Here is a 13,987-nt window from a genome sequence, read left to right as displayed (position 1 = left end):
CCGGAGGAGTCACCGCACCGCCCCTGCCGCTGCGCTCCAGCTGTTCCACCGCTGTCCGCCTGCCGTTTCCCCGCCGCTCGCTGCTGCTGCCGCCGCCTGTGCCCCCATTCCCGATGCAGCAACGACCATGACAGGCATCGCCGCTGCTTCTTTCTTCTCCAACGCGTGCCGGTTCGGGGGCTGCGGACTTCACTTCGACTCGTTGGCCGAGCTCATCGTGCACATCGAGGATAACCACATCGGTAAGGGCCAGCAATGGCCGAGCTGTTGGTGCTAGCAGGAGTGGCTAAGTCGGCGAGCTAGCAAGTTACTTCCTGCGTCCTGACAACACTGTTGCTGGGTGTGGTGGCTGCTCGTGTGTACCCGTAGATATCACGGCTCGTGTTCACCGGCTGCACATCTGTCGCCAAGCCGTGTCACTGATTAGAGTTGCTCACCGCCACGCCGACAGGAAGACAAGTCCCTTAACGCGCCGTCGACTCGCTCGTGCCACATTATTGCAGCGCAAGGCCCGCGCGCAAAGCGTTGCGAGTTAACTTGCAGTCTGCACGAGCCAATGAAGGCACGCTGATTACTTATCCGCTTGTTTCAGTCCGCCTGACAGCATGGTGCAGCGTTTCTGCTCGCTTGTACGTAAGGAAGCACTCTTGAACTAAGTCACTGTCGTACTCCGGATATCCCATATTAGTTTTTACATATCAGATGCCATCGGGGATTAGACGCATGTATGGTATTGGGAAAATATCACATAGTGTGTTTAAGAACTCGCTTGCAAATCTCAAACTTGCAAATCTCATTTGCTTTTAAACTCATTTGCAAAATATCAGTCCTGAAATCGTATGATGTCATCTGTGTTGATCACTAATCAATATGACCATTACAATATAACCTCCTGTAAATGTGTTTAATCAATTATGTTTTATTGTCTTTAAATCATTTTTCCTCATGTGGTTTTAAAGGATATTAGCCACCCGACATCTGAAACTAAAATGACCTTTTAAGACAGGCTAGTGTCTCTGACTAAAATAGGATATTGCATTCATTAATATTGAATGTGCTGCTCATAATGGTGGTGTCAAGATTTGGACTTTGGCTTTTCTGCATGACCAGGATTATAATAAGTGTATCACATCATGGTCAGAAAAATCATACAATTCAGTTTGTTTATTTAAATCATGCTTAATCCTACATGAGTGTTGGTCTCCAGTACAGCTGCATCAGCTCATAGCATGCTAAACACTGCAACCAGTGCACATGCTCCTCTGACTGCACATCAAGTCCCACTACAATCAACAAATCAACAGCGCCACCTCTAGTTTGTGTGGGAAAAAACAATAACAAGAACTGTGTGGGTGTGTGTGTGGGTGTGTGTGTGGGTGGGGAAGTCATGCCTTAAACTATATGAAAACATTAATTTGCCTCAGCGACCTTTTTATGTATTTCTCTGATTGGCAACATTTCAGACTTTTTGCCCATTTAATTGAAGCATCACTTACACTTATGTATATGAAGTAATATAATATTAACTGTATAGAATAAAGCCATTTATTTGTTGGATATGGGAAATGCATTTATTAGCTGTGAACTAGTTTAAGTACTTACAAAGGCTCAGACCCCTCTTTGTACAGGTTTGGTTTTTATTTACTGTTGGAATATGTATTTAAAAAAAAGAAATAGTAGGCTATTTAGTTTATATGAGAACTTAATTTTAAGGCTTTTAATTTAATTAACAGGTAGTTGAGTGTTTAGTACCACGGGCCAATTTATTTAAGCCTCTATTCACTGTATTATGAAATACATTTTTTTTAAAAGCATCAAATCACTAGATATAAAAATGTGTGTTTCATTGTATTTATTGATTTGTTGTCTGTTTTGGTCCTATATACTATATCTATGCTAAAAAGTGTAGCAACTACAAATAAATTTAGTTTGATCTTAAATAGAGTTTATATTATACTATATATTATGCACATTATTTATTTGGTGTTTTAAACACATTTTTATTAACTAAGCCTAGCTGCAAAGGGATTTCCTCTCCTCGTAGTTTGACACTCTTTTACTTCCTATTTCCCGATCTAATCATTTAGACTCTTCTCATTGAAGCTGACAAGGCCCAGCTGCCTCCGTTGTTCTTGTTTGTTGCTTGACTGGCTTTAATACTCTCTGCCCTACCATAGTGTGCTGTGCATGTGTCCAAGGTGTTAGCCTTAGAAAAATGACTTATTGGGGAATAATGAGGCAATTAGTTGGCTCAGAGTGGAAAAACTTAGCTGCCCCCCGCCCCCTCCTTCGTCCGCTGGCCTGTGCCCACTCTGAGAAGTGCGAAATCTTGCGCGTTGTGCCAAGTGCCTGTGAAGCATAATTACAGAGAGAGTGCTTGATTTGGCCTGTCTTCCTCCTCATCTGGTGGCCTGCTGCTTAAAGCACATTCTCCTTTATAATTAGGCGCCTGGAAAACAAGCAGGCATTCTTGTCCCCGTTTCCCTCAGCCCGGCGTGCTGGTCATGTCTGTGAACAGAAGGTGGCGCTGCTCAGCTATTGGTGGAGGGGGCTTGGTTGCCTGGTCTGTAATGTAAAAGCTTGTGGTGGATATTATGCCAAAACGTACTTCCTGGACTCATTTAACAACACAGTAACCTTGTCATACAGTAAACAGCCCAAAGAGCCAAGCTTCAATAAATAAGAACATGTTAAAAAATGCAACACTTGCAAGATATATAATTAGTCATTTAAGGAATACGTACGAATATATATGTACAAATTTATGTAATGTATCATAAGCATCCAAATTGTTTTTGTACTTACATCTCTGTACTTTTTATTGCAGTTACTATGAAACATAAGAAGCCTCAACACTTAATTATTCATAGCTGATAATGTGCAGATTAAAAGCTCCATGTTAATATATCATATAAATGACTTACGGTCATGTGGGAAAGTGTTGTGCTTTTCCTGAAAACTTGAATTAGAATCTCATGAAACAAATATCAAATTAAATACAGAACAATTTTCCATCCCCACATCAATATAATATATATGATGATCACGCTGACTCAAAATAGATCTGTGACTGCTTATTCACCAACGTGACGACAGATTCAAGGTAATGATACGAGCATTGGGTGGTCCACTTAGACCTTTGTGAACAAATTGAGCTAACTTTAAGAGAGCAGGTTGCTAATGAGCCCCAGAAAGCGCCAGTAAGACCAGAGGGACGTTTTTAACACTGCGCCTAAATCATGTTAAGCTTGAAAGATCTCCTCTATGGTCTGGTATTCTTGTGGGGCATGAACAAACTGCACGCACCAAGCCAGTGAAGTGTTTACCTTGTCACTGAGCGACCATGTCACTGGAGACCAGAAGCAAATAGCGACCGTGTTATTTAGACCTGAGAGTGCGTCTGTGTGTGTGTGCTGCTGGGGCCTGGTACACTGATGGCCTGAAGTGTCCAGGCTCGGTAACAATGAATCTGTTTGTTGCCAATTCTCACTGGAGGCTCATTTAGTAGATTTTGGTATGCACCCCCAAAATCCGTGCGGATGTAATAAATTTAGGAAGCAGTAACTAGTTCCCTGATCTGTGCACCTGGTGGGCCTAATTACATTTCCCCATCCCCCGACACCAGCGCTCCTGTTGCTGTGCGGCGACTGCGACACGAGGGGCTCCCGTACTCGATAAAGCATTCTTCATCGTGATGATGTGCAGCCTGTGTTGGCTTCACACGGCATGGACGTGTAGTCAGATGCCCTGGAATGTGGTCCATGTCCTATTAGAATAAGGAAATGCTTCAATAGATCACATTAAACATAAGATTTAAACATATTCCTCCTTTACGTCTACTGCTTAGCTACACAAATTGATCTGCAAAAGCTCATTTCAACTGAAAACTTTTGCTAGTGACTTTATCTCGTCATGAAATTCTCAGACCTTTGTCAATAAGTGTGGTGATTAAACGCCTCTCACTATGGATTCAAGCAAAAGTGTTTGTGTCTTTTGGATTTTCCAGTTGTTGCAAGTCTGAGAACACCTGCATTTAAACATGACATTAAAGATGACAAATGCAGGATATTAGTCTAAAAACACATTTATGTTGAAAAATGTTGAAATGATCAGTCACCAGAAAAAGTATCCGCAACTATTTGGATATAATGGATTCAGTGTTTCTGTCATTTTTACGGCTCTTCCATTGTAATTATTTGCTGCTTTTCACTGTTTTAGATTATTGTTCACTGAATATCTTTTGGGTTCTGCACTGTCGGTCAGATGAAACCAGCAGTGAAAGTTGTCTTGAGTTCCGAGAAGCTGAAACGCTTCTGACATTTTGTACACAGGATAAATCTAGAATATAATTGCCAGATTAATCAAACATTTTAATAATCATTTGCTGCAGCACTGATGCATGTCTCAAATCCATTATGTCTGCAATGAGCAGCAATGAAAGTCTGTTTGTATATCTGTTTCTTGTATTTACCCGTGTGTTCAAATATGTGGAGATGTGTGTATGACTCAGTGCGTATGTATACGTTTAAGTTACTGTCTGCGCTAAACATATTCATAATAGATCATTTCAACCTCCCCGTGTTTTTTTCAGTAACCCGTGAAGGCAGCTTACACATGGAGCTTGACTCCGTTTCATTTCCTCCTCAGAGGTCACATCGTAATGAATTACCTGTGCCACCACTCCTGGTAATGTCCCCCGCTGCTCACAGCCGCCATAAACATGTCACCATAATGCTCACCACTCGGCTCTGCCCCACAGTGCATTTGGCCATGAGGGTGGATGGGAGAGCCAGACACTGGTGGAAATGAGAGAGGGAGTTGTGCGTCTGGTGTGTGTGTGTGTGTGTGTGTGAGGGAGGGAGGGAGGGAAGGAGGCAGAGAGAGGGTCGTAGAGGGCGTTTTGAGAGGGCAGCAGGCGTCACTTCCCCCGTTGCCTGAGGAAGGTTTGTTGTGTGATCGTCCCTCGGTTTCCTGTTGCGGGCCGTCATAGGGGCTCCATGGGGACATGTTATTGCATCATGTTTTATGCACTCACACACTGCAACTGTGTGTGAGATGTATGTATGTATGTATGTATGTATGTGAGGTATGTTAGTTTTTTGGGCGGATAAAAAAAGAATTATGTATTTCTAAGACTGGGAGTAGTTTCACTAAATGTTTTTTGATTACTTAAAGTTCTTTTTCTGATCCGCAGGAAATCAGCTACTTTCTTTAATTTTTCCCCCCAGATTTTTCTCTCCACATTGCCAATAGTGAACTCTTGTGGAAAAATGGTTTAAGCTAATATACATCGTTACAAAATCTCCAAAATTAAAGAGCTTTCTTAGCCATGAATTATACATCCTGTATGTTTTAGATTCGCTCTTGTCTACTTCTATCTTCTTCATCCCACACCTGACTTTCCACTGGTCCATAAACGATCACTGAGGCTTATGGGAACTGATTGTTTGCCTTTGGAATTAGTGGTGAATAAATGCCCTATTTTGTTTCCCAGAAGGCCTCTGGTTGTTGGCCACCAAAGTGGACCACCTGTGTAGTTTGATTAGAGGGGTTCTCATCTCTATTTGAGGCGCCTTCATCCTTCTCCATGACTGCTGGTGGCCCCAAAAGAATAGCAGAGGCTGTGGGGGGAACTGGCCCCTGCAGGCCTCCCTGGCCCCGGTCCCCACCTGAGGTGTGCGTGATTTACAGCGTGTGGGAACAGATTGATCCACTGCCGTTTGAGCGGTCGGTGAGCAGGCTGCCATTCCACCTCCTTGAGTCTCATTAGGGATCTTAGGAGGGACTTCTTGTGCACTCACGCACACACATACCAACACACAGCGCTTAGAATAGTCTCGGCACTGCCTCTGGCTTTTAGCAGGGGAATACCGCCGTTATGAATGTGTCTTTCCTACTCTGCGTTTCCATGACTTTGGCTGGAGAGTAGAGAGAGGTGTGCTGTCCTTCTCATTGGGGATAAATCCACTTAATGAAACACTTGCTTACGACGGAGGCCTTGTGAGAATCCTCCTGAGCCGTAGGCACTGAGGTTTAAGCCGTTCTTCGAGCCTACCTGCCAGTATCATAAAACCCTGACACTATTTCATCGTCAACCAAGCGGCTCGGCCGTAACCCCTGAGTGGATGGTGCCGTGAGTCTTTCATCGCCCATGTCCACTTTTCTGAAAGACTGACATTGGTTTGTCGACTTAGATTCCTGTTAGACCTCTAAAATGTAAGCTTCCTCATTTCTACTTAAATGTGGTTTGGGTTGAGTTCCACTGGTCAACATCAACTTTCACCTTGTTCGTGACAGAATTAAACCAGTAGTTTACGCTGTTAAAACAGAGTGGAGGCTGCGCTGTGTGTTTCCTTTTATAGATGATTGTGTGCATGTGTCTGTACTTAACATTTATCCACCATGTTGGTATTTTCTGTCTCCATGCGTAGATGTCTCATTATAGCTTCTCCATGACAGGATGAGTGTTTATGATTAGCTCCACCCAATTGGGAAGTTAAATTAACTTGAAAACTGTTTCGAGAACTCATTTTGGGTAATGACCAGGCCAGAAATGATCAATCACAGTCACTATTTAATAAAATATTAAGAACTAAAAGTAAGAAGGCACGAAACGGCAACAGATGTCTCGTTTCTAATTTATGTCTCACGATCCACGAAGATTCTCCAATTTTGGTGCCAGTCGCTGACTTAATATAGTTCAAAATTAGTGAAGTTTCCTGCTCAATTTAAGTAGATGTGTGATTAAATCATAAGTAAATAAGACTCACTATAATCATGCATGCAACGTTCCATACTTGAGTTATTTATAATTGGTGATGCAGTTGATAATAACATCCTGTCTCTTTAGAATTTCTGTCCCCATTACAGATAAAAATAGATCATTATCTACTGGTGAAACCCCCTATCAGAGCACAGTAAAGTCTAATCCGCTCTTCTTTGGCACAAGGTCTTGGTGTCCAGCAGATATTTAATGGAAATCTGTTTTAGGTGTTTTGTTCTAGGCAAACAAACAAAAAGGAGGAAAGACCTAACACTGCGGAAGTAATAATTGAGTATGACTCAGAGTTTTATTATAGCCTTAATAAGGTGTTGCTTATCCCTTCAACTAAGACAACTTTAATTGCACTTTTCCTTATGTTTTCCATCGTTGCCATAGCCATTTTAAAATCATATCAACGTGCTTGCTGAATATACAGATTAAAGCTACAGTGTAGTTGTCGTGCCTTATGAAAGCATCATCTGAAAGTTTCATGGTCCAAATGGCCTTAGGTGTAAGTGTTGCGTATAAATGTGCTTGTGGATGGAAACAAGCAATAGATATAACCACATGGGGTAGCAGTCTTTCACAGCTCTGTCAGGGGCAGACAGGGAGGCTCAGCTGGTAAGTGGTAGACACTGTTGTTTTATGGGGCATCTCTCTTCTCCCACATGGACGGCAGTGGGAAGAGCGTTTGAAGTCAGACCCGCTTCACCTCAGGGTGTGGAGATTGGCTATTGTTGTACATTTAGCACTGCTGAGCAAGATGAATGTCTGGAGCACAGCATGGGAAAAAACGCAGTATGTGTCAAGTGTGGTCATGTATGAGCAATGTGGCGTCTGCAGAGCAGCCGTTCAAAGAGTGCCATGGCAATTCAAAAAGACAAGGCACTTGAGATGTTCTCCTTGTATTTTTGATATAAAAGTCAAATATACAAGGATACAATACAATATACAAGGAGTCTAATTATGCAGAACAGAGCACAAAGTACAACTCACTCAACTTATATAAATACAGTAGGTCAAGAGGAAATAAGTCAAGAAAGTATCAGCTTGGAAACTGTGGCGCTTCTCCAGCATTACTTAACTAAACAGTGACTGCAGTCTAGACGGTGGTGCATGACATCATGTTTAGACTAATTGTACTGCACATTGATTGCACAATATCCTGTATTTTGATTATTTTCTAGAAATAGTGTTTTTTTTATTAGCCTTTATTTGTTGAGTCAGCTGCATGTGCATGCATGCTCTTTGACAACCCAACTCCTTGCAATAATGCGCACACACACACATTCATACCTGGGACTCGCCCAGTTCAGCTGAAGTCTGGTACTGTTTGACACTTAGTGCTCTCACTGGTTTCATTAGCACTGAGAGAAAAAGGTCACATCACATATCTCTCATTTGTTTTTACACACATGTACAATGATGTAAGAGGTTTGAAAATGTTTCACTCAAAGCCATGGAGGAGTATTGCCTCTGTCTATGTTCTGTAAATCTAATTGAAATGATTGCACTGATTATATTCCCACTGTGTCAATATGTTTCCATGTTGACCGGCTCAGTATTAACATTAAAACTAAAACCTGGATTGTAATGGCACCCTTTTTAAAAATCAATTAAGTCAATTTATATTGTCCCCCATCCCTGCACCCAGTGAAGAGAAAACTGCATTGCAGGAGGAATTGGCCATATACGGAGATAAAAAAAAACAAAAACGACTCAAGCACACTGCTTGTCTCAATATTGCCTTATATGACACGATGTATCCCCTCTCTGTCTCTCTCGCCTGCTCAGACACAGACCCCCGACTTCTGGAGAAGCAGGAGCAGCAGCAGCCGACATATGTTGCCCTCAGCTACATCAACAGGTAAAAGAAAAGTATGAACTACAATCGAGACAGAAACACAGCTAGATTTCCACTTATTTGTGCGGTAACTCAATTATAAGTACATCTACTTTATGAATGTGACATAATGATACATGGATGTTATTAGTCTTTGGCCCTATAAAGATTTATCTACAGAAGATCTCTAAATCAGTATTACTACTGTATCCTATGAGCTCCTCTGAGGTCCTTCCAGTAGTTTCAAATGTCATCTGGTGGATTGCTTAGATGAATTGCTTCAGTATTTGGTAGCTGTTTTTTTTTTTTTTTTATTGCTCGAGGTTCATCCCAGTCTTCTTTGATATGGTGCTTGAGTAGTTGTTTTAAAAGCCTTGTGTAACCATCCAGTGTACAAGAAGGTCTGCCGCTGTCTCCATGCCTTCACAAACACATCTTGATGTGGTTATCGCTTAATTTGTTAATTCCACTTTTGCTTTAACAATGTCTATGTTAACATTTCATTTTTATGATACGCATTTACCAAAGACTTTACTATCCATCATAAACCCTGCAGGGTTTTTTGATGGGAACAGAGCCAATTTTATGTTTGTTTTCTTTTTTTCTCCAAACACATGTTCTACAGTAGCAAACCTTCAATATCTGAACTTTGTCAACACCAGACTTACTGTCACAAGTCTCTCGCTGAACATTGAATGAGATGACCCTCTTTGCACGAGAAAGATTGCAAACCCTGACCGGTCTGATGTCCCACAATGCCAGGTTCATGACAGATGCTGCGCGGCGAGAACATGAGACTCTGAAGAAGAAGGTGCAGCCCAAGATGTCTCTGTCTCTGACGGGGAGTCTGTGCCGCAGCAGTGTTTCCACTCCGCCTCGCCACACCAGTGGAAACCTCACTCCTCCAGTCACCCCACCCATCACCCCTTCCTCTTCCTTCCGCAGCAGCACGCCTACAGGTACTTAACCCCCCCAAACGCACTCCGCTCTCCAGTTAGATGACCAGAATGGAGCGACCGCTACGTGTTATGCATTGTGCATTAAGCTAGCAGCAGAGGGGTGAGACTGACATCCAACCAGGAGGTCTGCTTTCACCGTGAAGGCAAGCAGAAGTAAATCTTAATCGGCTTCGATAATGCTCTCCCCTGCCTACATTATTCAAGATTCAAGATATCTTTATTGTCATATGAACAGATAATAGACAGTTACTACGTACAATGAAAAGCTTATTTTGTTAGGTTCTCCTTACACACAGAATTACAGTAAATTTAAGGTAAAAAGATGAACAATACAAAAAACATTGCTAAATGCTAATAGTATGAGAAAACATTGTGAAGGAGGGCAATGAGGCAAAGAGAGTCTGTTCTCTTCAGGGATAAAATAAAAATCACAAAAAGTTCACTTTTGTCTTTTTCTGCAGCGGTACCAGCTGACATTAAAGTCAAGATACTGGCAAAAAGCACATAATGTCTGCGCCCTTAATTCCTTAATTAAAACCAAAATCATATGAATGGATGCTGCTTGTGTGATATTTCACTGTTAAATTATTTCTTGCTACTCGGTGTTTTTCATTACTTGGTGGATGAACTCAACAGCTACGGTTCGTATGCCGGGGAAAAGTTTGGAATCGTATTAATTATTTATCTTGTAAATAAAAGCATCAGCATGGGAGCTTATGATATAGATTTTTAATAAAACTTGCATTCAAGCTACAGAGAAATAGGGGCAGCTTTCATAGTCCAGCTAATTAGTTACATTCACATGGCATTACATAACAGGAAAAACGTTCTCGTTCTTTCCCTTCTAATGTTTCCCATGTACTCATGGGCTTACTTTGTAAAGTATGCACGCTTTAATGCTATGTCTTGTTTTTAGCTATTGTGGTTTTTGAGCTGGTCTTCTGGCACAACATCTTTAATTAATTGATAAACAATTTCTGACCGCAAGAGCTCAATAAAATACATGCATTCTTTCCCACGATTGGCATATTTCCGGAAAACTTTGTAGTTCTGTAACACATGAAGGAGAGATTACGGGAACACTGCCCCAAAGCACATGTTCAGATTGGCCCATGCTCGTGAACCTGGAGGCTCGAAAGCAAGAATTTCATTGTCGCAGATTAGTCATGAAGTTTGTACAAATCAGAGCAATTTGGAAAACACGTTTTTGTGCGTTTGTGTGATCGCGTGCCTGGTCGCGATGCCCTGAGTCAAGTGCTGTTTCATTTTCTGTCCCTCACCCTCCCACAGGTAGCGAATGTGATGAGGAGGAGGTAGACTTCGAGGAGTCTGACAGCGATGAGTCGTGGACCACAGAGAGCGCCATCAGCTCCGAGTCCATCCTCAGCTCCATGTGCATGAACGGAGGAGACGAGAAGCCTTTCGCTTGCCCCGTGCCAGGCTGTAAAAAGAGATACAAGGTACGTTTCACCAGCGCGAGGCCAAACTCAAACCTGAGATATTTGCATCGTGTGAAATATGAGATTGTATTTGCGCGCGTAACATCAAAATGGATTCCCCGCTGTTGACCGTGGAAAAGCGGTTCTTCGTTGAGCGCTGCCGCATGTCAACATGAATGCATACATCGAGTCCACTTCAGTGATGTGGAGTTTTACAGGATTTTCCATTCACATCTGGTGCGTGCGGTTGGGATAAATGATGTGCAGCTTGAGAAAATTGCATCGCTGACGTGAATGACAGGGTTATAGGCGATAACTTAGTCTGAGGCAGCAGGCAGCATTAGGCATCTGTTTAGGGGAAGAACAAGACATTTTATTTCCTCCCTCTGTAGTCTACTGTCAACGAGCAGCCACTGTTATTATATATATATATATTATGCAAAATCTAATGGTGGGAAGCTCCGTTGTACATGTTAACGCACACGTGTTATTATATGTTTCGTCATGGTTGAGTTTTGTATTCTTTGCTTTATTGCAGAATGTGAACGGGATCAAGTATCATGCCAAGAACGGCCACCGAACCCAGATCAGGGTGCGCAAACCCTTCAAGTGCCGGTGTGGGAAGAGCTACAAAACGTCTCAGGGTCTCCGCCACCACACCATCAACTTTCACCCACCCATCTCTACTGACATCATCCGCAAGATGCAGCAGTAGAGACCGAGTGAGCGACCGGCGTTCGCCCTCAGGCCGCTTCCCAACCATCTGAACGCCACCATCACCAGCAACGGCTGTTCCTCATTCCACCACGTTAACCCCCTCCATAAAGCCCCGCCCCGTCTCTTATTCTCTCTTTTATCCCACTTTGCTATGACACTATTTTTGATTGCATGGTATAAATGTGTTATTATTCATCCTTAACTTTTATTATGAATGTTGAAATTTGATGTAGTTCACAGTTTTGTATTTTGCACATTTAAGCTATCATTTATCTATTTTACACTTTTTTTGACATATGGTGCTTGTTGATGATGATGAGGGCTTGTTGATGATGATGATGAGGGCTTGTTGTAGAGGATGAGGGCTTGTTGTAGACTAAAGAACGGCCACAACACATCAGGAGTAGCCTTGCATGTACAGTAACCTGCTTATAAGGCAGTGTGACGTCAGAAAAAACAGGAAAGATTGTGTTTTTAAATATTTTTTTTAAAGAGGCACCATAACCTTGCCTCTGTCTCATTCGAACCTAATATGACAGAGGCAATGAAATAAAAACAATCAGAATGTGTGTGATACAACGTTTCATTTTCTATCAGATTTATCGTTAATAATCAGTTGTTTGACTTAAGTTACTTTTCCGTTCATATCACAAGTTCCAAACCTCTGTTTTCACTGCAAACACTTGTGTGTGAGCACCAAAGGCTGATCTCAGGTGACGTTTGCAAGCATTTCAGCACCACAATCCTGCCCACGTGTTCCGATGGTATTTCTGCTGTCCAGTGGGATCATGGGAACTGACTGTGTCATCGTTGCCGAATGTTCCCGTTAAGACTTACGCAGTTTCCCTCGCTGTTTTACAGTGAGGGATCGAAGCACTTTTTATAACAAGTTGCCAACAATTTAGCTTTTTTTTTTTTTTGTTGCCAAGATCTCGTTTCTGGTGCATGTACAGTAGCTACCAAAACGAGGCGAAAGGCCTTCAGAGCTGAAGTTTTGCAAGTTCTACATTGCTCCAAGGGATGATGTATACCAAACCTCCAGTGTTTCCAGTATTGTGAGATTTCTGTATGTACAGTAGTTGCCTTGAATTGTAAACCATTCCAATCAGTACAGGTCTTTGTATGGCTTTATTTTGACCGTTGAGACAAATTCAGCTAAGTGCAGACATTACAGACAGCTCAGCCCAAACTGTTGGCTGTGTACCGACTCCCGGTCTTATGACGTTATGTGATTGTGTTTTTTTTCATGGTTGGAGTAAAGTTGAGGCCACGGCTAGCCATGTGTTTAGCACATTTATGTTGGGCTGTGAGATGAAAACCATGCAGTTTCTATTGTGTGCCATAAACATATTAAGTCACTATAGAGTCAGTTGATGGGATGTAGAATGCCATTTAATCCTGGATATAATGGACCGCGGATCAGTTAATGCAACAAGATTGTGGATTTATCAACTTTGAGCCATTGGGTAACATCTTCACTGCAAGAATGTTAGTGTTAATGAACTACGGTCCATTTGGGAATTAACAGTATTGTACTGCCAGTATGGAGGAAAGACTTTGATATAGTGTACAGTGAATGTATTGTTATGTGTTAAGTGCATTAAATTATATTATATTTTCATATCGTGTATGAAAAGGCAACACCAGAGGTTGTTGGGAGAAATAATGGTGATGTGCTGTACTTCTTCAAAAAGCTGCTTCATGTAAACTTTTGTTACATTTAGAATAAAAATTTCTCTGATGTGTGCCTGAAGATTTGTGTTATTAACTGTGCGGGGACACGATTCAGGTTCAAACAGACTTTATTAGTTCTTATTAGATACATGAGACTCACTGAACAAATGAACGTTTCTATGAATGAAATAAGTTATTACTGTAAAAGAGAAAGAACAAAAGAAGGAACTTGAACATAAGCTGAGCATGCACTGATTAGCTGATGATATATGAAGGATCAGACACAAAAAAACCAAGAAATATTCAAAATCAAAACAAAAGGAAACCTAACATAAAACAAATATATAGCATACACAAAGTATTAATGATTTCACGATACCATTGGCTTTTAAATATTCTAAAATAGATGATCTGATGTTCTGTATTATCATGTCTAAATATAATCACTGAAGATATCTCCGACTGCATATTGTGCACCAAGGCTGCTTTCTAAAAAGAATGAGTGGATGACGTGGACAGGGATGTTTAAGGGGGAATCATTTGGTTGGATATTTTAAATGTAAGTTTGGTAAACACTTATCTCTTTCCCTGA

General features: G+C 41.6%; 1 protein-coding gene across 1 annotated transcript; it reads left to right on the top strand.

Moving 5' to 3' along the window:
• On the top strand, nucleotides 1–13,462 carry jazf1b (JAZF zinc finger 1b). The gene is made up of 5 exons (XM_068569246.1): nucleotides 1–242; nucleotides 8,558–8,630; nucleotides 9,369–9,565; nucleotides 10,856–11,025; nucleotides 11,543–13,462. The coding sequence occupies exons 1-5, from the start codon at nucleotides 128–130 to the stop codon at nucleotides 11,717–11,719; spliced, it is 732 nt and encodes a 243-aa protein (XP_068425347.1). The 5' UTR covers nucleotides 1–127; the 3' UTR covers nucleotides 11,720–13,462.
• The last annotated feature ends 525 nt before the right edge of the window (nucleotides 13,463–13,987 follow it).

The sequence above is a fragment of the Clinocottus analis genome, unplaced genomic scaffold, assembly GCF_023055335.1.
Source record: "Clinocottus analis isolate CAN_PGR_092001 unplaced genomic scaffold, fCliAna1.0.p SCAF_9, whole genome shotgun sequence".
Lineage (NCBI taxonomy): Eukaryota > Metazoa > Chordata > Actinopteri > Perciformes > Cottidae > Clinocottus > Clinocottus analis.
Note: the sequence above shows the minus strand (reverse complement) of the source record. Positions and strands in the feature narration are given on the sequence as shown.

Bases quoted from the DNA above. Each gene is read 5' to 3' on its own strand.
- jazf1b (XM_068569246.1), top strand. From the start codon at position 128: ATGACAGGCATCGCCGCTGCTTCTTTCTTCTCCAACGCGTGCCGGTTC. The intron at 8,631-9,368 runs GTAAAAGAAAAG...CCACAATGCCAG, and splicing joins GCCCTCAGCTACATCAACAG to GTTCATGACAGATGCTGCGC. The intron at 9,566-10,855 runs GTACTTAACCCC...ACCCTCCCACAG, and splicing joins CCGCAGCAGCACGCCTACAG to GTAGCGAATGTGATGAGGAG.